Here is a 19,798-nt window from a genome sequence, read left to right on the forward strand (position 1 = left end):
GAGTCTTCAGGGAAAGCAGCCCCTCCTGTGCTGATTTAACATGCACTTCACAGACCCGGCAGATCTTTCTGCTTCGCCTCCCCTGCATAATAAGCAGCCGCGTCCTTCCCCTTTGCTTATCTGCCTCTGAAGGGGAGATGAGGCTGGCAGACCCCTGTGGGCATGGGGGATCCCGGGAAGGAAATGGAGGCCTTTAAATTTCTGCATGACTGCAGCGAGAATGTGGGTTATAGTTTCAGTGCCTGTGTGTGAAAGAGGCTAAAGCCTGCAGCAGGGGTGAGTAAATCACACAGCTCCTCACAGATACGGCAAAGGAGAGCCAGGGACAAGATGGGGATGAATGAGTTTAGAGGGGCTTCCCCTGGTTACAGACCCCCTTCTTCAACAAGAGACACATTAAAAACCAGACTGCCCCAGGCAACAGCCATCCACCCTCCCCAGGAGAGCACCAGGGTCTTTCACAACTCACCAGGAGTGCCAGGCATGGGACTGGGTGAAGCCTCTGGCAGGGCTGAGGGCAGGATGCTGAGGGCAGGGTGCTCAGGGGATCTGATGCACTGAGGGGGATCCGAGGCACTGAGTGGAGCCAGGCTGTGGAGCAGGGCTGCATCCATCCACCCCAGGGGAGCACCAGCGCCCATCACAACCCACCAGAAAGTGCCAGGCCTAGGACTGGGTGAAGCCTCTGGCAGTGCTGAGGGCAGAAAGCTGAGGGGAGCTGAGGCGCTGAGGGGGAGCTGAGGCGCTGAGGGGGAGCTGAGGTGCTGAGGGGAGCTGAGGAGCTGAGGGGAGCTGAGGAGCTGAGGGGAGCTGAGGCACTGAGGGGGGATCCGAGGCACTGAGGGGAGCTGAGGCGCTGAGGGGAGCTAGGGCACTGAGGGGGGATCCGAGGCACTGAGGGGGGATCCGAGGCACTGAGGGGAGCTGAGGCGCTGAGGGGGAGCTGAGGTGCTGAGGGGGGAGCTGAGACGCTGAGGGGGGATCCGAGGCACTGAGTGGGGGGATCCAGACTGTGGAGCGAGGCTGCAGCACGGCCGCACCTCCTCACACCGCTGAGATGCTTCAGAGCCCCTCGGGGCCTTGCTGCTGCCGGACGGGGCCGGCGCCGGCCACCGCCTCAGTGAACGCCGCAGGCTTCGGGCCTTGCCCTGGGGGCGCTGCCCGGAACCAAAATGGCGGCGCCGGCGGCCGCTGACGGACGGGGCGGGGCGGGGCGGGTGCGCAGGGGGCGGGCGGGGCGGGAGCGGTGCTGCACTCACTCGGCTCCGGGGCCGCTGTCGTTGCAGCACAGTGGAGGTAACGTCCAGAGCCCCGGAGCCTCCCGGAACGGCCCTCGCACAGCACTGCTCTGCCGCCCGGACCCCCGCCGCGGCTGGACATCGTTGAGTGGCAACCGTTGCCTCGCCAGCCCGCTAGCCATGGGTTCGGAACGGGACTCCGAGTCGCCGCGTTCCTCCTCCATCCACTCGGCCGCCGCCAAGTGCCCGAAGCCCGGTCGCCGCCGCCGCCTCTCCTTCCAGAGCGTCTTCTCCGCCGCCGCCGCCTCCGCCGCGGGCGGCCGCCGCCGCGCTAAGGCAGAGCCACCTCCCGCAGCCCCGCTGCCGCCTCCCGCCGCTCCACCGGCCCCGCCGCCCCCGCCGCCGCCTCCTCCTCCGCCTCCTCCTCCCGAAGAAGCGCCGGTGGTCCCGGAGGCTGGCGGCGAAGAGGAGCTGGAATGCCCTCTGTGCCTGGTGCGGCAGCCGGCCGAGAACGCCCCGCGGTTGCTGTCGTGCCCGCACCGGTCGTGCGGCGCCTGCCTGCGGCAGTACCTCCGCATCGAGATCACCGAGTCCCGCGTCAACATCTGCTGCCCCGAGTGCAGCGAACGCCTCAACCCCGCCGACATCCGCCGCCTCCTCCGCGACTCCCCGCACCTCGTCGCCAAGTACGAGGAGTTCATGCTCCGCCGCTGCCTCGCCGCCGACCCCGACTGCCGCTGGTGCCCGGCCCCCGACTGCGGGTGAGTACCGGGAGGGACACGGGGTGCCGCTGGGGTGCTGCTCTGTGGACAGTCTTGGGGATGACTCTGTGTCTCCGTAGGGTGCTGCCCCCTCCATCCTCAGAAGGCTGGGACTCCCTGTTCCTCTGGGGTGCTGCCCTCTCTATCCTGGGACAGCCTGAGGAAGGGGAGGACTTGCTGTCCCCATAGGGCCATGCCTCATCCATCCATCTTGGGATGGCACCAACCTAGCGGGGTGCTACTCATCCCCAGCAAGTCCTGGGGCAGCTGGGTAAGGTGGGACCCAGTGTGCCCATAGAAGTGTCACTTAGAATAGAATAGAACTTGTCCTCGGCAGGACAGCTGAAGATGGCATTCCAGGTGGGATGGTTCTGGACCAACCATCCCAGTAGGATTCTCCTCATCCCCAACAGGTTCTGGGGATGAGATCCCATCCACTATCCTGCTGGGGTGCTGTCTGTCCCCACCTGGGTCCCAGGGCAGTGCAGGGAAGGGTGGCTCACCTGCAGTGAAGTGTTGCTGATAGACACTCCTGGACCTGCTGAGCCCTATGAAGAGGCCTCACTAAAGGTGTTCCTTTTAGCTGCTTGTCAGCAGCCTCTTCAGGACGGCTGATGACTGAAACGATCGTCCACCTATCCCAGCTACCTCACTGGAGCACTAGGGTTTGACCTTGGAGAATGTGGAAAGACAGAGAGATCAAGTCCGAGTGACAGGACCCGGAGGGGGGCTTTAGCTGATCCATTGTTTCCCCACTTTCAAAGGCAGCTGCTTTCTTTCTGCACAAATGGGAAGCGTGGAGTTTCCCGCCCCTGTGTGTCACTGTGAGCCCTGGGGACGGTGCAAGGGGACACCCTACAGCTTCCATGGAAGGGGAGAAGGAACTGTAAGAGGGTCACTTTTTCCCGGTGAGGATGTGAGTGCGTGGCACAGGGGAGTGATGTTGACTCACTCTCCGTTCCTTAAGTGAGGAAATGTCTGTCTGGCCAGAGTCAGCCCAGCCAAGCTCCATGACTTGGTAGTTATCTGTGTCTTGCTTTCATTTTCTCTTCTCTTTTCCTTCAAACGAACTCTCTTGGGTTTCTGTTTGAGCACAAGCCAAAGCTGCCTGGAAAAGGGCTTTGTTCAGGGAAGGGAGGGCAGTGCTGTGAAGTTTAAGCTTAGAGCTGGGCTTGGGTGGCAATTTTGGGTAGCAAGGACATGAAAGGAAAGCCTGACCTGGTAGTGAGAGCGGAAAGCGTGGTGGGAGGGTTGTGAAGATTTAATCAGGGTATGTAATAACCTTCCTATGCAAATGGGAGAACCTGGGTACCCACCTCTGAGCATCTCTGGGGAAGGGCTGGTCTCTTTAGATGGCAACCTCCATAATGAACAGCAGCTTTGTTCCTTTCTGAAGCAAAATTGCCTGCTGGATCTCGATATTTCAGTAGGGCAGGGAGGTAGAGCAGGTTGCACTGGCCACAGGATACAATGCCAGAGGGAATGCCCCTGCTGTTAACCAGCTAGAGAAAATCCGGTTCCTGCTGACTGAATCTCAGTTCTTTGGCTGCTGTGATCCTTATCTGTGCCCAGGGTAAGGTGTCAGTGCCACCTACGTCACCCAGGCTTGTCTGGTTGGAAGGAGCCAGCCCCAGCACGGCCCGGAGGGCGTTGCCTCTTTGACAGCAGCCCAGCCTGAGCCCGATCCCACCGTTGGTTTGGGCAAGCTGGTGCCACACAGCACTTTGTGCAAGCAAAAGCCTCCTCCCAGTCTAGCCAGTTTGTAGGGTGAGGTCAGGTGGGCACGGTGGGCGAGATCAACCCTTGGACTCGACGATCTTAGAGGTCTTTTCCCAACCAAACAATCGACTGATCCTCTGTCAGATGCAGGAAGTGAGAGCAGGGCTGTCAGAGAGCAGGCAGCTCGGGTGGACTGGTGCTGCTGGTGTGTTTGTAGCAGTGGAACAAAGGCTGTTGGAAGCAGCCCTCCGGCAGAGTGAGGAATTAATCACCCTGCCCATTCTTCCCAGCCGGCTCCCGCTTCTGTAAAGTCAGGCCATGAATTATTTACAATGGGCTTCCCCTCGTAGTAGTGCTGGTGTACACAGCCTGAACAGGGCTGGGGAGGTGGCTGTGCTCAGTGCTGGCTGTCACCCTCCACCCAGGTGGTGACAGCATAGAAACACACAATTGTTTTGCTTGGAAGAAACCTCTAAGGTCTTTGAGTCCAACCTTCAACCTAAGACCACAATGGCCATTAAAGCGTGGCCTGAGGTGCCATGTCCCACGTGTTTCTCGACCACCTCCTGGGAGCTCTGCCTGTCTGTGTGGCTGGGAAAGCCCTGGTCCCCCTGGATTAGGCTATGGGTGGAGTTTAAGGGGGTGAGGTAGCTGCAGGTGATGGACATGGTTTAGTAGTCATGAGGTCTTGGGTGACAGGTTGGACTTGATGATCTTTCAGGTCTCTTCCTACCTTATTGAGTCTATGATTCTGTGACATCCATGTCTTAAATGGTTCATTCAGTTCTTGTTGTGCAAACACATGCTAATAAAGTCATAGAGTCATAGAATGGTTTGGTTTGGAAGGGACCTCAGAGATCATCCATTCCAACCTCCCTGCCATGAGCAGGGACACCTCTCAACTAGACTCAGCTGCTCAAAGCCTCACCCACCCTGGCCTTGACCAGCCCCAGGGAGGAGGTGTCTGCAACCTCTCTGGACAACCTATTCCAGAGTCTCACCACCTTCCTACTGAAGAATTTCTTCCTCATCTCCAGTCTGACCCTGCTCTGCCTCAGCTTCAAACCATTCCTTCTTGTGCTGCCTTTAGACACCCTCAGAAAAAGTCCCTCTGCAGCGTTCCTAGGATCCCTTCATGTATTGGAAGGCAGCTCTAAGGTCCCCCTGGAGCCTTCTCTTCTCCAGGCTGATCAAGCCCAGCTCTCTCACCCTATCCTCATAGCAGAGGTGCTCTAACCATCTGTCTGAGATGTGGAATGAATGAGGAAAAGAAAACCCAAGCCACCCAGCGCGAACAGAAAGCAGCCTTCGGAGGTGCTACGCCCTGAAAGCATGCCAATTTTTGTTTATGTTTTTTCCCCCCTCCCAAAGCAGAACATTTTAATGCCTTCCACTTATGACCTCTGTCATCAGAGCCCAACATCAAGGGGCTGCTGGGCTGTGGTGGCTCAGACCCCTGGGTGTGTGGCACGCAGCATCCTGCGTCTTCCGCGCTCCTACCGCAGTCTTTCGTAAATGAAAGAGCTGCTGGGGAGGAGGAGGAGGCTCAACACGAGCCCAGTGCGTGTTGCCATGGAAACCCTGGTCAATTGATGCGCCATCAGGCACAACACAAACCGGTTCCTATGTTTGCAGCTTCTTTTCCCTTTCCTTTCCTTGGTGTTTTGCTTTGCTTTGCTCCTCGCTACGCGCGGCGGAGCTGCGCGGCGTTTGTCACACGCAAGCGCCGGGGAGAGGAACAGAGCCTTGAAAGGAGCAGGAGCTGTGTAGGTTGAGCTTGGTGAATGAGGCTGGAGGCAACTGGTGGGGCTCTTGACACCCACAGAGCTGCAGGAGGAAGGCCATCTGAAAGGGTGGGCTGGAAGTGGGGCTCTGTGGATTCCCGGGGCGCTGGGGAGACGCTCGCTGTTGTTACTGAGCAGGGAAAGAGTGTCGCAGAATCACAGAATGGTTTGGGGTGGAAGGGACCCTAGAGATCATAGAATCAGCCAGGCTCAAGAGACCTCCAAGGTCATCCAGTTCGACCTATCACCCAGCCCTATCCCATCAACTAGATCATGGACTAGATCATCTCCTCCAACCTCGCTGCCATGGGCAGGGACACCTCTCCACTAGACTCAGCTGCTCAAGGCCTTCAACCAACCTGGCCTTGAACATCCCCAGGAAGGAGGTATCCACAGCCTCCCTGGGCAACCCATTCCAGAGTCTCACCACCCTTGTACTGAAGAACTTCTTCTTAAGTTTCCCTTTTTCTCTGGTGGGGTTGAGCCTGGAAGCAGCTGTTTAATGCAGCAGTCAGTCCAAGCTCACGTTGGTCATCCAGCTGGGCAGATGGAGCTGCTGGGTTTTTTGGTGGTGTGATGGTGGCAGGGTGAGGATGCTTAGTTGGATCTTCCCTGGACAAGGTGTGCAGGAGCCAGTGTGGGTCAATTTGTCCTTCCCAAATCCCCAGGCTGGTGAAGGATCTGGAGAAGAGGTCTGGTGAAGAACACCTGAGGGAGCTGGGGATGCTCAGCCTGGAGAAGAGGAGGCTGAGGGGAGACCTCGTGGTTCTCTACAGCTCCCTGAAAGGAGGTTGGAGTCAGGTGGTGTTGGTCTCTTCTCTCTAGTATCAGGTGAGGGAAGGAGAGGAACTGGCCTGAAACTGGGTCAAGGAAGGGTTAGGTTGGTGATTAGGAAAAATTTCTTTGCTGCAGGAGTGGTCAGGCACTGGAACAGGATGCACAGGGAGGTATTGGAGTCACCATCCCTGGAGGGGTTCAAGAACCCTCTGGCCATGGTTTAATGGCCGTGGTGGTGTTGGGTTGGTGGTTGGACTGGATGATCTTGGAGACCTTTTCCATCCCAAACAACTCTCTGATTCTATCCCATCTGTCCTCCAAAACTGACCTCCCAAGCAGGAGCTTGCAGCTGTTGGTGCAGAAGGAGTCCCTGTGGTCGTGGGTCCTGGGCTGGGTGCAGAGCTGTTGTGTCTTTGGCCATTCTGTTGTACCCTGGCAGGATGAAGTTGCTCCAACTCCCACGGGGTATGAATCACTCTGGTATGACACACTCGGTGGTTCTCACGCTGCTGCCTCTCAGAAGCAGCCATACAACCAGAGCTGCTCAAACTCTAAATATAAAACCTTAACTGGGAGTTATTCTCCTCTGACCACTAACAAAAGTACTGAGGATGAACAACAGAAGTACCCTTGGCCATGCTGGTGTTGCAGAACTGGAAGGCACTGCTGGAATCACTCAGTTCAGCCCCTGCCAGTGGAAACAACCTCATCTGAGGTGGCTGTAAGTCAGCTTGCAGAGATTGCCTGGGGTTGGAAGGGACCCTCAAAGGGCATCTTGTCCAATCACCCTGCACTCAACAGGGACACCTCCAACTAGAGCAGGCTCCCAGGGCCATATCCAGTCTGACCTTGAATGTCTCCAGGGATGGGGCCTCAACCACATCTCAGCACTTCATCTCCACAGCTTTGAAACCCCTCCAGGGATGGGGACTCCACCACTGCCATGGGCAGCCTGGGCCAGGCCTTGACAGTGCTTTCTGGGGAAGAGGTTTTTGTTAATGTCCAACCTAAACCTCCCCTGGTGCAACTTGAGGCTGTTTCCTCTCATCCTACCACTTATTCCTTGGGAGAAGAGACCAATCCCCACCTAGCTGTAGCTCCTTTCAGGGAGCTGTAGTGAGAGTGAAAAGGTCTCCCTTGAGCCTCCTTTTCTCCAGGTTAAACAACTCCAGTTCCCTCAGAGCTGCCAGCTGTTAGGAGGACTCCCTGGGTGAGACGGATCTGGTCTGTGTAAACTGAACTGCCAGTGGTTGCTGGGGAGGAAACTCACTTCTGCAAGCTGTGCCTGTAGGAGGAATCTGCCCCAGTTAACCCAGTTAGCACTGCTCATGTCAGGCCACAGGACTGGGGCAAGCAAGAATTTGTCTGGCATGCAGCTGGCTGCATGGAGAGTGAGCAGCAATGAGATGGCAGAGGTGGGCTTCAGCCACTTTTTAAGAGCCATCAGTGAGGGTGGGGAGACACTGGAACAGGTTGCCCAGGGAGGCTGTGGATGCCTCCTTCCTGGAGGTGTTCAGGGCCAGGTTGGATGAGACCTTGAGCAATCTGGGCCAGTGGAAGGTGTCCCTGCCTGTGGCAGGAGGGTTGGAACTGGATGATCTTCGAGGTCCCTTCCAACCCAACCCATTCCATGGCTCTCTGAGTCTCAGATTGAGTAATGAATAGAACAAAGCATCGCTGCAGGCTCCAGGAGCAAAGGTGCGGGTTGCTCAGCGCAGCCTGCGAGCTCCCTGCCAGCTCATGGCCGTGGCTCTTCCACCAGCAGATGGCCACAGCTCCTCCAGCGGCAGCAGCATCCACCCTGGGCAGGCCGAGCTAAGAGGACCCCCGAGCCCCCGGCCTCGCTAACCTCGCCTCTTTGCCTTCCTTCCGCAGCTACGCGGTGATCGCCTACGGCTGCGCCAGCTGCCCCAAGCTGACCTGCGAGCGGGACGGCTGCCAGACCGAGTTCTGCTACCACTGCAAGCAGATCTGGCACCCCAACCAGACCTGCGACATGGCGCGGCAGCAGCGGGCCCAGAGCCTGCGCGTCCGCACCAAGCACACCTCGGGCCTCAGCTACGGCCAGGAGTCCGGGCCAGGTACGGAGCCTCCTCCGGCGCTGCCCGGGGCGAGGGGCAGCAGCTGCGGGCTGGGGCGCGGGAGCTTCCACCTCCACGGGAGGTGTGAGGGTGCTGGAGCCCTGGAGCAGGCTGCCTGGGGAGGCTGTGGAGTCTCCTTCTCTGGAGACGTTCAAACCCCACCCGGATGCATTCCTGTGTGGACTACCCTAAGTGATCCTGCTTTGGCAGGGGGGTTGGACCTGAGGATCTCTTGAGGTCCCTTCCAACCTCTAGTGTACTGTGATACTGTGAGGGTGCTGGAGCCCTGGAGCAGGCTGCCCAGAGAGGTTGTGGAGTCTCCTTCCCTGGAGAGCTTCCAACCCCACCTGGCTGTTGTGATCCTGGGCAAGCTGCTGCAGGTGCCCCTGCTCCAGCAGGGGGATTCACAGGTTGCATTGGGCTGGGAGGGATCCTCCAAGGGCATCTTGTCCAACCCCCCTGCAGTCAGCAGGGACACCTCCACCTAGATCAGGCTGCTCAGGTTTGGACTGGGTTTTCAGAATCCATCTTGATGCATTCCTGTGTGACCTGGACTGGATGATCCTGGACTGGGTGATCTCCAGAGGTCCCTTCCAACCCCTGACATTCTGTTTGGCTTTGGTCACTCAGTGCTGCTGTTATGCTTGTGAAGCAGTTAGCTCAGGTTGTGTGGGGGACACCTCTTATTTTGGCCTTTGTCTGGATCTGTCTCTGCTTGATGTGAAGAAGTCAAAATGAGGCCTTGCCTGCAAAAGCTGAGAGAATTTTGCTGTCTTTAGGTCTCTCAGTTCCTGTCTCTTGTTTCTGGTTCTTTTCACCTTCGAGGTCATTCTGTCCTTTACCCTTGGAGCCCTTCCATTGTTGTGAGCCTGGTTTCAGACCAGTTCATTATCTGCTTATTCAGCCTGAATGTTTTTAACTCCATCCCTCCACTGTCAACCATCAAAGCAGGGAGATGTTGGTGCCCTGGGAGGGGGCATCAGTGCTGAAGAGGCTCCAGCAGCCAGGTCTTGCTTCTTGCTGATCTAAACAGCCTCTTTCTACTTGACCTTGTCTTTGGAGATGTTATTTCCTTCCCTGATAGCCGTGCAGCTTTCTGTCCCCACAGCTGGGGGCTTGTTCATGAGATGTTTGTCATTTCAGCTCTAGGAATGAAACATAAATAGTGAGGATTTGGCTTTCTCATTGGATTTGCTCTCAGAAACCCTTTACACCTCCAGTCAGGGCTTCATTTGGAGCATGGAATGAGACTGGCCATGACTCTCAGAGTCATTTCCCCTCCTCCTGTGCTTCAGAACAAATCCTGATGGGCTCCTGCAAAACTCAAAGCAGATCAGGAGGTGACAGCCTGCTTGGAGTCCTTCAGCATCACAGCAGCTCATCTGCCCTGGCCAGGCTTTGTGCTTCTTTTCATCTTGGGTGTTCTTGTTTCTTGCTGATTTAAACCATGAACCTTTTGCCCTTGCAGCTTCAAACTTGCCTGCTGTAGTAGGGGGGAAAAAAATCAAACAAGTAGCATTCATGCTGCTGCTAGGTGTTAGTAGTGTCAGGTACAGAAAAATTGCCAACCCAGAGGCTCCTGTGCTGCCCTGGGAGGAGCTTCTGGGGCTGCTGAGTTAGGGATTGTTAAACATCACTGCACTGGCTCTGGAAGTGGCCACTGAGGCCATTTCCTGGCTCTCCCCACCCCCTCCCCAAAACAAAACCCCCTGGGTTTGCTGCTCTGTCTGGAGCTGAAATGTTAACATGCTTGCTTACAATCCCTGGGTGGTTCAGAGGTGGTTTAGTTGTGTGTGGAGGTTCAGCATGCCCTGGTTAAAGGACCCTGATCATGGACAACAGAGCAGCAAGCCAAAAAACCCCCAAAAGAGTAGTTTCTGAGGTTGGTTTCTTCCCTTTTTTCATCCATTTAAAGGAGATTCCTGCATTCAGCCACTGAAAGGGAGGTTCTGGAGCTGGTGGTTTTTTCCCCACCCTGTTCTTGCTGGATTCAATATAGTGATTAATAAGGTGCAAGCTTGGTCTCAGCAGCTGGATTTCATACTGTGGAGGGTTGCAGAGGCTGCCAGCAAAGCCCTGAACCACCCTGCAGCCATTGCATAACTCTGATCAGATGACACTTGAGTTAAGGAAGAGATGAAGGACCCTTATCCTGCTCTGCCAGCAGCACCCTGGGCTCTGGGAAGCCTCTGCACTGGGTTCCCAGGCATGGCTGAAGATCCCCTGCCCCTTCTGGCTGCTTTTGAAGGCCAGGTTGGGAGTTTCTCCTGAGTATTCTGTCATTCTTGGCTCATGAATCACCTCAGTGGAGCAATTTAGTAATGGTTGGTTCTTAGGCTGTTGCCTTGGCTGGCATGGGGCAGGTATGACTGGTTTCCAGTGTCTAAGCATGTTCTGGAGTCCATCCCTGTCATGCTTTAACCCCAAAACCATCACAATCCTCTTCAGAGCTAGAATAAACTGCTAAAAGTGACTCAGCCACTGCTGCCCAAGCAAATGGCTTTGGAGAAGGCTCCAGGGAGACCTTCTGGTGGCCTTTCAGGACTTAAAGACAGATGGAAACAGACTTCTGAGCAGGGCCTGTTGTGACAGGACAAGGGGTGATGGTTTGAACTGAAAGAGGGAGACTTAGACTGGAGAAGAGGAGGAAATTCTTCACCATGAGGGTGGTGAGACCCTGTCCCAGGCTGCCCAGATTGGTGGGAGATGCCTGGAACCATTCCAGGTCAGGTCATCTGGGGCTCTGAGGAACCTCCTCAAGATGCAGATCATAGAATGGTCAGGGTTGGAAGGGACCTCAAGGATCAGCCAGTTCCAACCTCCCTGCCATGGGCAGGGACACCTCACACTACAGCAGGTTGCTCAGAGCCACATCCAGCCTGGCCTTAAATACTTCCAGGGATGAGGCTGCCACCACCTCCCTGCTGACTGTAGGGGGGTTGGATTAGATGACCTTGAAAGGTCCCTTCCAAAGGATCCCAGGATGTTAGGGATTGAAAGGGACCTCTGGAGATCATCAAGTCCAACCCCCCTGCCAGAGCAGGACCATAGAACCCAGCACAGGTCACTCAGGAATGCATCCTGATGGGGCTGGAAAGTCTCCAGAGGAGACTCCACAGCCTCTCTGGGCAGCCTGCTCCAGGCCTCTGTGAGCCTCACAGTGAAGAAGTTCCTCCTCATGCTGAGGTCCTGTGCTGGAGTTTATATCCACTGCCCCTTGTTCTGTCAACCCAAACCAGTCTGGGGTCCTGTAATCCATCTCATCAACAGGGCCCTGCTTTGGCAGGAGGATTGGAGTCCAAGATCTCCAGAGGTCCCTTCCAACCCTGTGACCCTCTGTGATCTCACGACCAGCCCCACGCTGGGATTAGCCCTCGTGGAAATGAAGGGTTTCAACCCATAGTGAGCCCCCCCAGCCCTGATTCTTCACACCCAGAGCAGGTGGTCCAACTGCATGCCCTTCTTCTCCCCCCTGCAGCTGATGACATCAAGCCTTGCCCACGCTGCAGTGCCTACATCATCAAGATGAACGATGGCAGCTGTAACCACATGACCTGCGCCGTCTGCGGCTGCGAGTTCTGCTGGCTCTGCATGAAGGAGATCTCAGACCTGCATTACCTCAGGTGAGGAGGGGAACAGCCTGGCTGGGGGTAGCACAGGCTTCTCTGAGCCTGCTTTGTGGGTTTGTGGATTCACAGAACGGTTTGGGTTGGAAGGGAGCTCGAAGGTCGTCCAGTGCCAGCCTCCCTGCCGTGAGCAGGGACAGCTTCCCTGAATCACTAAATAAAGGTTGGAAAAGAGCTTTAAGATCATCACTGAGCCATCACCCAACCATAACCCAACTCCCATGAACACTCAGCTATACCCTGGACCACCACATCTACAGCTTCTTCAACACCTCCAGGGATGGGCACTCCACCACCTCCCTGGGCAGCCTGTTGCAATCCATGACCACTCTTGCAGCAAAGGAATTTTCCCTCATCTCCCCTGGCACTATTTCAGGCCACTTCCTCTCATTCTGTCACCTGAGACTAGGCAGAAGAGACCAAGATACAGCAGGAAAGGGCTGGAAAGGGGCAAGCTCCTCCTGGGGGACTGCATAAGGAGCCAGAGCATGGCTGCATTTGGCACCCAGTTCTCTCCTGAACCCCCTCAGTGAGCACTGCTTGCACCATTCCCTCTCTCCAGACCATGCTGGCTGAATCTTGTCCCCAGGTATCACTCACCTTCCACTAGACCATCTTGCTCAAGGCCTCATCCAACCTGACCCTGAACACCTGGGTTGGAGGAGCTGACTGCCTGGGGTAGCCTTTCATCTCCTATCAGTCAGATTTTCTTTCTTCCTGACCCAAAGGGCTGAACTTTCTCCCCATGTCATAGCAGGAGGATGTTCTACACACCCAGAAAAGCTTCTGAGGGAGTTGCATTTGGGAGCTCTTAGCATGCTGGATGTTAAACACAGTCCTTGTAATGTGATAATCACCCTGAGGAGCAGATTAATCCTGGTGAGACAAAAAAGAGTGTGTGGGGGGGAACCTTTTTTTGTGTTGTCTATCTGGACAAGGCCTTGAGCAACCTGCTGGGGTGGAAGGTGCCCCTGCCCTTGGTGAGGGGGGGTTGGTGAGGTTCCCTTCCAACCCAAACCATTCTGTGATCTGCTTCCTAACTTTGAGGTCTGTTCATGCTGAAGTTGAACTTGGGGTTTTCAGGAGCACTTAGGAAGTTGGTGTGATGTTCATAGCACTTTTTGTTTTTCCCTTCCCTGAAGCCCCTCTGGCTGCACATTCTGGGGCAAAAAGCCATGGAGTCGTAAAAAGAAGATCCTCTGGCAGCTGGGCACACTGATTGGTGCTCCTGTGGGCATCTCCCTCATTGCTGGCATTGCCATCCCTGCTATGGTCATTGGCATCCCAGTGTATGTTGGGAGGAAGGTGAGTGTGGAGGGGACAAGGCTGGAGCTGAGGGATCTGGGGCTTCTGGGGCTTCTTCTCTCCCCAGGGCATCTGAGCAAAAAACTGGGGGCTGATAGGCAGGGTGAAGCTCTTCCCAGAACCAAGAGGCAGTTGTCTCTTCCAAACCTTGGCTGATTATCTTCTGGGCATTGTGTGGGGGAGAGGGAAGGTGGTGGCTGATAGCTCTTCAGGCTGAAGTCCTCTCAAATGCCTTTTGCGTTGCTCTTGTGCCTTTCCCTGGAGCCAAGAGCAGCTAAGGAGGAGCCTGGTGCCTTCTGAACCCACCCTGTGGTGATGGGCCCTGGGGGACAGTGGGCACTTGGGTTGGCATACATCACTTGTGTGTTTTGATGCTGAGCTGTGTGATGCTGTGGTGTGCCTGTGCTGAGAGGGAAGAAATGAGATCTCAGCAGTGTGCTGTAGATGCTGCTGCTTGAACACAGAGCCAGCTGCTGGGTCTGATCTGAGAGGAGATCTCTGGTCCAGAGGAGGCTCTTCAGGGGCTTGTGCAGCTTGTGAATGTCTGCTGCTGGTGCTTGCTCAGGGCCAAGCTCTGCTCTCACCTGCTGCTTCTCCTTCCTTCAGATCCACAGCAGGTATGAGGGAAAGAAAACCTCCAAGCACAAGAGGAACTTGGCCATCACTGGGGGGGTCACCTTGTCCGTTATTGCCTCTCCAGTCATCGCTGCTGTCAGTGTTGGTAAGTGGGCACAGGCCCTTCCCCTTCTGGTGGGCCAACAGTCACTGAGCCAGGTGGGTGGCCCAGCCCTGGGAGATGAGGGTGGGCAAAGGGCACTCTGCAGGTTGCTGCTGTGAGTTCTCTTGGGCACACCCCTGTGTTTCACACCCAGGCTGCACGTCCTCCTGTGCTCCAGCTGGCCTGGAGCCAGCACAGGGCTTGTCTGGAGCATCAGCTGCCTGTGCCACAGCCCATAGTGGAGACTCTGGACACACAGAGCTGTCTCTTACTCACAGAGTGGTTTGATGGCTGATAGCTTGGGGGTTCAGCTGAGGCTGGCTGTGCTCTTGGAGCTCCCTCATCCTGCACAGCAGTGGCGCAGACAAAGGGTCCTCCTCTGTCTGTCTGCAAAGCTGTGAGCTGGCACTTTTACAAGCAGCATAAACACCACTGAAAGAGTCACTGCCTGTCAGTAGAGTCTTCTCTGCCCACCACAGCTCAGCCTGAAGCTCCTCTTAACTCAGCACCTCCTGCTCCCAGGTATTGGAGTCCCCATCATGCTGGCTTACGTCTACGGCGTGGTGCCCATCTCGCTGTGCCGGGGAGGGGGCTGTGGGGTCAGCACTGCCAATGGAAAGGGAGTGAAAATCGAATTTGATGAAGATGATGGACCAATCACAGGTAAGGGGGCACCTGGGGAAGTGAGAGCCTGGCAGGGCCTCTTGTAATGAAATGGGGAAGGGCCTTAACGTCTTCCAAATCTGAATAAGGATCTAAAGGGTAGGGGCAGCTACTGGAGAGAGCCCAGTGGGGGTTCCAGAGATGCTGAGGGGCCTGGAGCATCTCTGGGAGGAGGAAAGGCTGAGAGCCCTGGGCCTGTTGAACCTGGAGAAGAGCAGCCCCAGAGGGGAGTTTGTCAGTGCTCAGCAAAAGCCTCAAGGGTAGAGGGGAAGAGAATGGGGCCAGGCTCTTTGCATTGGTGCCCAGGGACAGGACTAGGGGCAATGGGCACAAACTGGAACCCAGGAGGAGACATTTCTTTGTGGTGAGGGTGCTGGAGCCCTGGAACAGGCTGCCCAGAGAGGTTGTGGAATCCTCTTCTGTGGAGAGCTTCCTTTCCCTCCCCCCCCCGGCCATTGTGATCCTGGGCAAGCTGCTGTGGGTGCCTCTGCCCCTTCCAACCCCCTCCATGTAGGATTCTGTGGACATCTCTCCCTGGGTTTGGCTACAAGCAGTTATTTCCTTCAGTCTTTTGCTGGTGAGCAGCTCTCAAAGCAGCATCTCAGCTGCTCCTTGCCTTGCATGGGCCACATTCTGCCAGCTGTCTCACCCCCAGCTCTGCCAAGGCTTCCCTCGCTGATTCCCATTCCTGTGCTCTTCTTCCCTGCAGTGGCCGATGCCTGGCGAGCCCTGAAGAACCCCAGCATTGGTGAGAGCAGCATTGAGGGCCTGACCAGTGTGCTGAGCACCAGTGGCAGCCCCACTGATGGGCTCAGTGTCATGCAGGGCAACTACAGCGAGACTGCCAGCTTCGCTGCCCTCTCGGGGGGCACCCTGAGTGGGGGAGTCCTCTCAGGAGGCAAGGGGAAGTACAGCAGGTAAGTGAAGTGCTGGGCACAGCAAGAAACAGGCTTGAAGCTCCCAAGGGTTGTGTTGGTTGAGCAGTTTTCTTTCCAAGGAGCTCTCTGGGACAGCCCTTCTCCCTATCAACCAGCACTAGGACAATGGGAAATGGCCTCAAGCTGCACCAGGAGAGGTTTGGGTTGGAGAGCAGAAGAAAATTCTTCACTGGAAGGGTCCTCAAAGACTGGAACAGGCTGCTCAGGGAGATGGTTGGATGCTCATCCCTGGAGAGGTTTAAAAGACAGATGGGGTGCTGAGAGGTTTAGCACCAGCCTTGGCTGAGCTAGAGCATGGTTGAACTCAATCTTCAAGGCCTTTTCCCACCAAATCCATTCCCTGATTCTACAGTTCTGTGACTGTGAGTGACCTTTCTTTGACTTGGGACCTGTGGCCTTGTATCTTGGCACCTTGGTTTGTTGTAGCATAACCAGTCCCAGCAGATCAGGCTGCTTGTGGAGGCAGTGCTAGGCTGGCTCTTGCAAGGACAAAAGATAAGGCTGTGTCCCTGCTGAGCTCCTTGAAGCATCAGCTCTGCAGCTTCAAGTTAATTTGGAACAGCACAGAGATGTCTGCATGGCCTCCTTTAAAGACCTCTGCTATGAGGACAGGCTGAGGGAGCTGGGGTTGTTCATCATGGAGAAGAGAAGGCTCCAGGGAGACCTTAGAGCTGCTGCCTTCCAGGATCTGAAGGGGGCTACAAGCAGGCTGCATAGGGACTGTTCCCAAGGGCCTGCAGTGACAGGATGAGGAGAAATAAGAGCAGAGGAGGATTAGATTGGATGTGAGGAACAAGTTCTGCACCATGAGGGTGCTGGAACACCACAACAGGTTGCCCAGGGAGGTAGCTGAGGCCCCATCCCTGGAGATATTCAAGGCTGGACAAGGCTCTGAGCACCCTGCTCTAGTGGAGGATGTCCCTGCTGACTGCAGGGGGGGTTGGACCTTTGGAGATCCCTTCCAACCCAAAGCATTCTATGATCTTCCAGTCCTCTTAACCCAGCCTGGAGGCTTTGCTGCCTCTTCTCCTGTGGTCTGTAGCCAGCAGGGGCACTGCTTTCCAAGCCAGGAGGGTTGCATCACAGGTTTCCTCTGAACTTGCCCATGAGTCAGTGTGGTGGATAATTAGAGCCACGTGTTGCTGCAGCAGCCAGGACACAGTGATGGCTCTGTGCTGGAGCTGTGTAGATCAGTTCTTTGTAGGCATAAGGGTGAGTCACAGACAGCAGCACAGCTTCACCTTCGTCATGGGAAACAGAATGGATTCGCCTAAAGGGAGCCCAAAATGAGACTACATCAGAGCAGCCCTTGGGAGCTGCACCAGCAGAGGGGCCTGCCTGCTTCCCCATAACAAACCAGCACTTAGCTGGTGCCCCTTGGGGAACCACCTAAGGCATTCCTGAGGAATCCTCCTCTTTTCCTGCAGGCTGGAAGTGCAGGCAGATGTCCAGAAGGAGATTTTCCCCAAGGACTCGGTCAGCCTGGGGGCTATCAGTGACAACGCCAGCACTCGAGCCATGGCTGGTTCCATCATCAGCTCCTACAACCCCCAGGACAGGTAGGAGGACATGTGCTGGTGCAAAGGGTGTTGGTAGTGGGTGTCCTGGGAAAACCTCGTGCTGCTGTGGGTGGTGGGATGAGTGTGGTCACATCAGCCCTGCTCTTCTGTAGCTGGCAAGTGGATTGATCCTTTTACTTGCACAGAAGGACAGCTGGGAGCAGCTTTTGTGTATAGTTTAGAGGCTGAGGAGGGGATCTGCAGCCCAGGACCCTCAAGGTCTGTTCCAGGCTGCTCACAGGGATTCTGGTTCAGTTCCTCCTCAACCTGGGGGCTGAGCCTGGCTGCTGTTGGGAGGACTCAAGGAGTCCATCAGCAAGTGCTGGCCTTTCCCAGGTGCTCCGCAGCATCTCCCTCGTGGTTGGGAAAGATAATCCTCCTGCCACAGGGATTCAGCTCCCAGTGCTGACCCAGCCAAACCCAGTAACTCCACCCAGTAACCCAGGGGTGCTTGTTCCTGCAGGGAGTGCAATAACATGGAGATCCAGGTGGACATCGAAGCCAAACCAAGTCACTACCAGCTGGCCAGCGGCAGCAGCACAGAGGACTCCCTGCACGTCCACACCCAAATGGCAGAGAACGAGGAGGAGGAGGAGGAGGAGGAAGAAGAGGAGGAAGAGGAGGATGGTGAGCAGGAGCAGACGTGCCAACACCAAAACTGTGAGCAAAAGGACTGCATTGGCAGCAAAACCTGGGACATCACCTTGGCCCAGCCCGAGAGCATCCGGAGCGACCTGGAGAGCTCGGACAGCCAGTCGGACGATGTGCCGGACATTACCTCGGACGAGTGCGACTCCCCCCACCCTCAGACTGCAGCAGCCTGCCCACACACCCCCAAAGCCAGAGGTGCTGAGAGCCCAAGTGCCCCTCTGAGCCACTGTGCCCAAGCTGAGGGCTGCAGGTTGGATGACATGGTCAAACTGGAGTGCATCGAAGCCAGGGTATGAAGCTGCCTCCTGCCGAAGAGCACAGCTGCTGTCCTTGCAGCTTTTTCAGGGGGGGACAGGCTCGTGTCCATGTTGGCTTCTGTTTGCCCTCCTCCAGCTGGCTGCCCCCCTACCAAGCCTGGCCTTGGGGAGCTGCTGTTTCTTATGTGACAAAAAAAAAAGGAAGAAAGAAAGGGGGAAAAAAAGGAAAGTGAAATAAAAAGGGGGGAAAGAAAGAAAAAGGGGGGGAAAAGGAGGGAAGAAGGGGGGGAAGGGAGGGAAGAAGGGGGAAAGGGAAAGACAAAAAGGGGGGAAAAAGGAGGGATGAGGGGGGAAAGGAGAGAAAAAGGGGTAAAGGAGGAAAAAAGGGGAATAAATAAAGGGGGGGAAAGGGAAAGACAAAATAAGGGGGGAAAAAGGAGGGATGAGGGGGGAAAGGAGAGAAAAAAGGGGAGTAAATAAAGGGGAAAGGAGGAAAAAAGGGGAGCAAATAAAAGGAAAAGGGAAAGAAAAAGGGGGGAAAGGAGGAAAAAAATAAAGGGGGAAAAGGGAAAGAAAATAAAAAGGGGGGGGGAAAGGGGAAAAAAGGAGGGAAAAGGGGAAAGAAAAAGGGGGGAAGGAGAAAAAAGGGAAAGACAAAATAAAAAGGGAAAAATAAAAGGGGGGAAAAAAGGAAAGAAAATGTGGGGGGGAAGGGGAAAGGAAAAAAAGGGAAAGACAAAAAAGAAAAAGGGAAAATAAAGAAAAAAGGCAAAGACACAAAAAAAAAGGGGAAAAAAAAGAAACCCAACCACACAGTCTCCTCCTTTTCCCCCTCCCACCTCTCTCTTTTTGTTTTTAATTTATTGGTCCAAGCTCTGTGAGGTGTGTAAGAGTGTAAATATGTGTGTCTGTATGTCTGCCACCACCCTAAGGGACTCTTTGAATAAAGGCTCTGGTTGTCCTTCCACTTGCTTCCAGCTCCTCCTTCCCACAGCTGCAAGCCAGAGAGCTGTCGAGGTTGGGAGAGCCCTTCGGAGCTCCTCGAGGCCAAGCCCTCGTCCCTCAGCACCACCAGGCTTGTCAATACCTCCAGGGATGGGGACTCCACCACCTCCCTGGGCAGCCTGGGGCCGTGCCTGACAACCCTTTCTGGGAAGAAATGTTTCCTAGTTTCCAACCTGAACCTTCCCCTGACGCAGCCTGGGGCCATTTCCTCTTCTCCTTTCACTTGGCTGCCTGTGAGAAGAGACCAAACCCCACCTTGCTCCGACCTCCTCTGGCTGCAGAGGGCAATGAGGCTTCCCCTCAGCCTCCTCTTCTGAAGACTCAACCACCCCAGGTCCCTCAGCTGTTCCTCACAAGGCTTCTGTGCTGCTTTTGCCCAATCCTTTGTGAGCTCTGCCCTAGCCCAAGGCAGGAGGGAAATGCAGACATCTCTTCCACCTCTAGCAAGTGGATCGTGACAGCCTTGTTCTGTCTGCAGTGGCCATGGGGACAGTGCATGCTGGCTGCAGGGGCCAGACCTGCTCTGTCCTGGAGCTGTGGCAGGGAGAGGTCTCCTCCCCCTGCAGCAGGGCTGTGTGCTGGCTAGAAGGAGGGAAGCATGGAGGCTGACCCTGTGCTGAGCCCAGTTCCCAGCACTGCTGGGTGGGGAGGACCTGAGGAGGATGAGGGCTGGGCTGATGGCTCAGGCAGGATCTTACCACTATGGTGAGAAGCTA

At 55.7% G+C, this 19,798-nt stretch overlaps 1 protein-coding gene across 1 annotated transcript; it reads left to right on the plus strand.

The window, feature by feature from the left end:
• The first annotated feature begins 1,273 nt into the window (after positions 1 to 1,273).
• On the plus strand, positions 1,274 to 18,267 carry RNF19B (ring finger protein 19B). The gene is made up of 9 exons (XM_009908526.2): positions 1,274 to 1,999; positions 8,155 to 8,360; positions 11,839 to 11,983; positions 13,129 to 13,291; positions 13,898 to 14,012; positions 14,532 to 14,672; positions 15,382 to 15,589; positions 17,038 to 17,169; positions 17,633 to 18,267. The coding sequence occupies exons 1-9, from the start codon at positions 1,419 to 1,421 to the stop codon at positions 18,114 to 18,116; spliced, it is 2,175 nt and encodes a 724-aa protein (XP_009906828.2). The 5' UTR covers positions 1,274 to 1,418; the 3' UTR covers positions 18,117 to 18,267.
• Positions 18,268 to 19,798: the final 1,531 nt, after the last annotated feature.

Source organism: Dryobates pubescens, chromosome 20, assembly GCF_014839835.1.
Source record: "Dryobates pubescens isolate bDryPub1 chromosome 20, bDryPub1.pri, whole genome shotgun sequence".
NCBI classification, from domain to species: Eukaryota; Metazoa; Chordata; class Aves; order Piciformes; family Picidae; genus Dryobates; species Dryobates pubescens.

What these genes read in the sequence shown, in the direction of transcription:
- RNF19B (XM_009908526.2), top strand. Translation starts at nt 1,419, where the DNA reads ATGGGTTCGGAACGGGACTCCGAGTCGCCGCGTTCCTCCTCCATCCAC. An exon ending in CGGCCAGGAGTCCGGGCCAG is followed by an intron (nt 8,361 to 11,838) that starts GTACGGAGCCTC and finishes TCCCCCCTGCAG; the next exon opens with CTGATGACATCAAGCCTTGC. An exon ending in GGCAAGGGGAAGTACAGCAG is followed by an intron (nt 15,590 to 17,037) that starts GTAAGTGAAGTG and finishes CTTTTCCTGCAG; the next exon opens with GCTGGAAGTGCAGGCAGATG.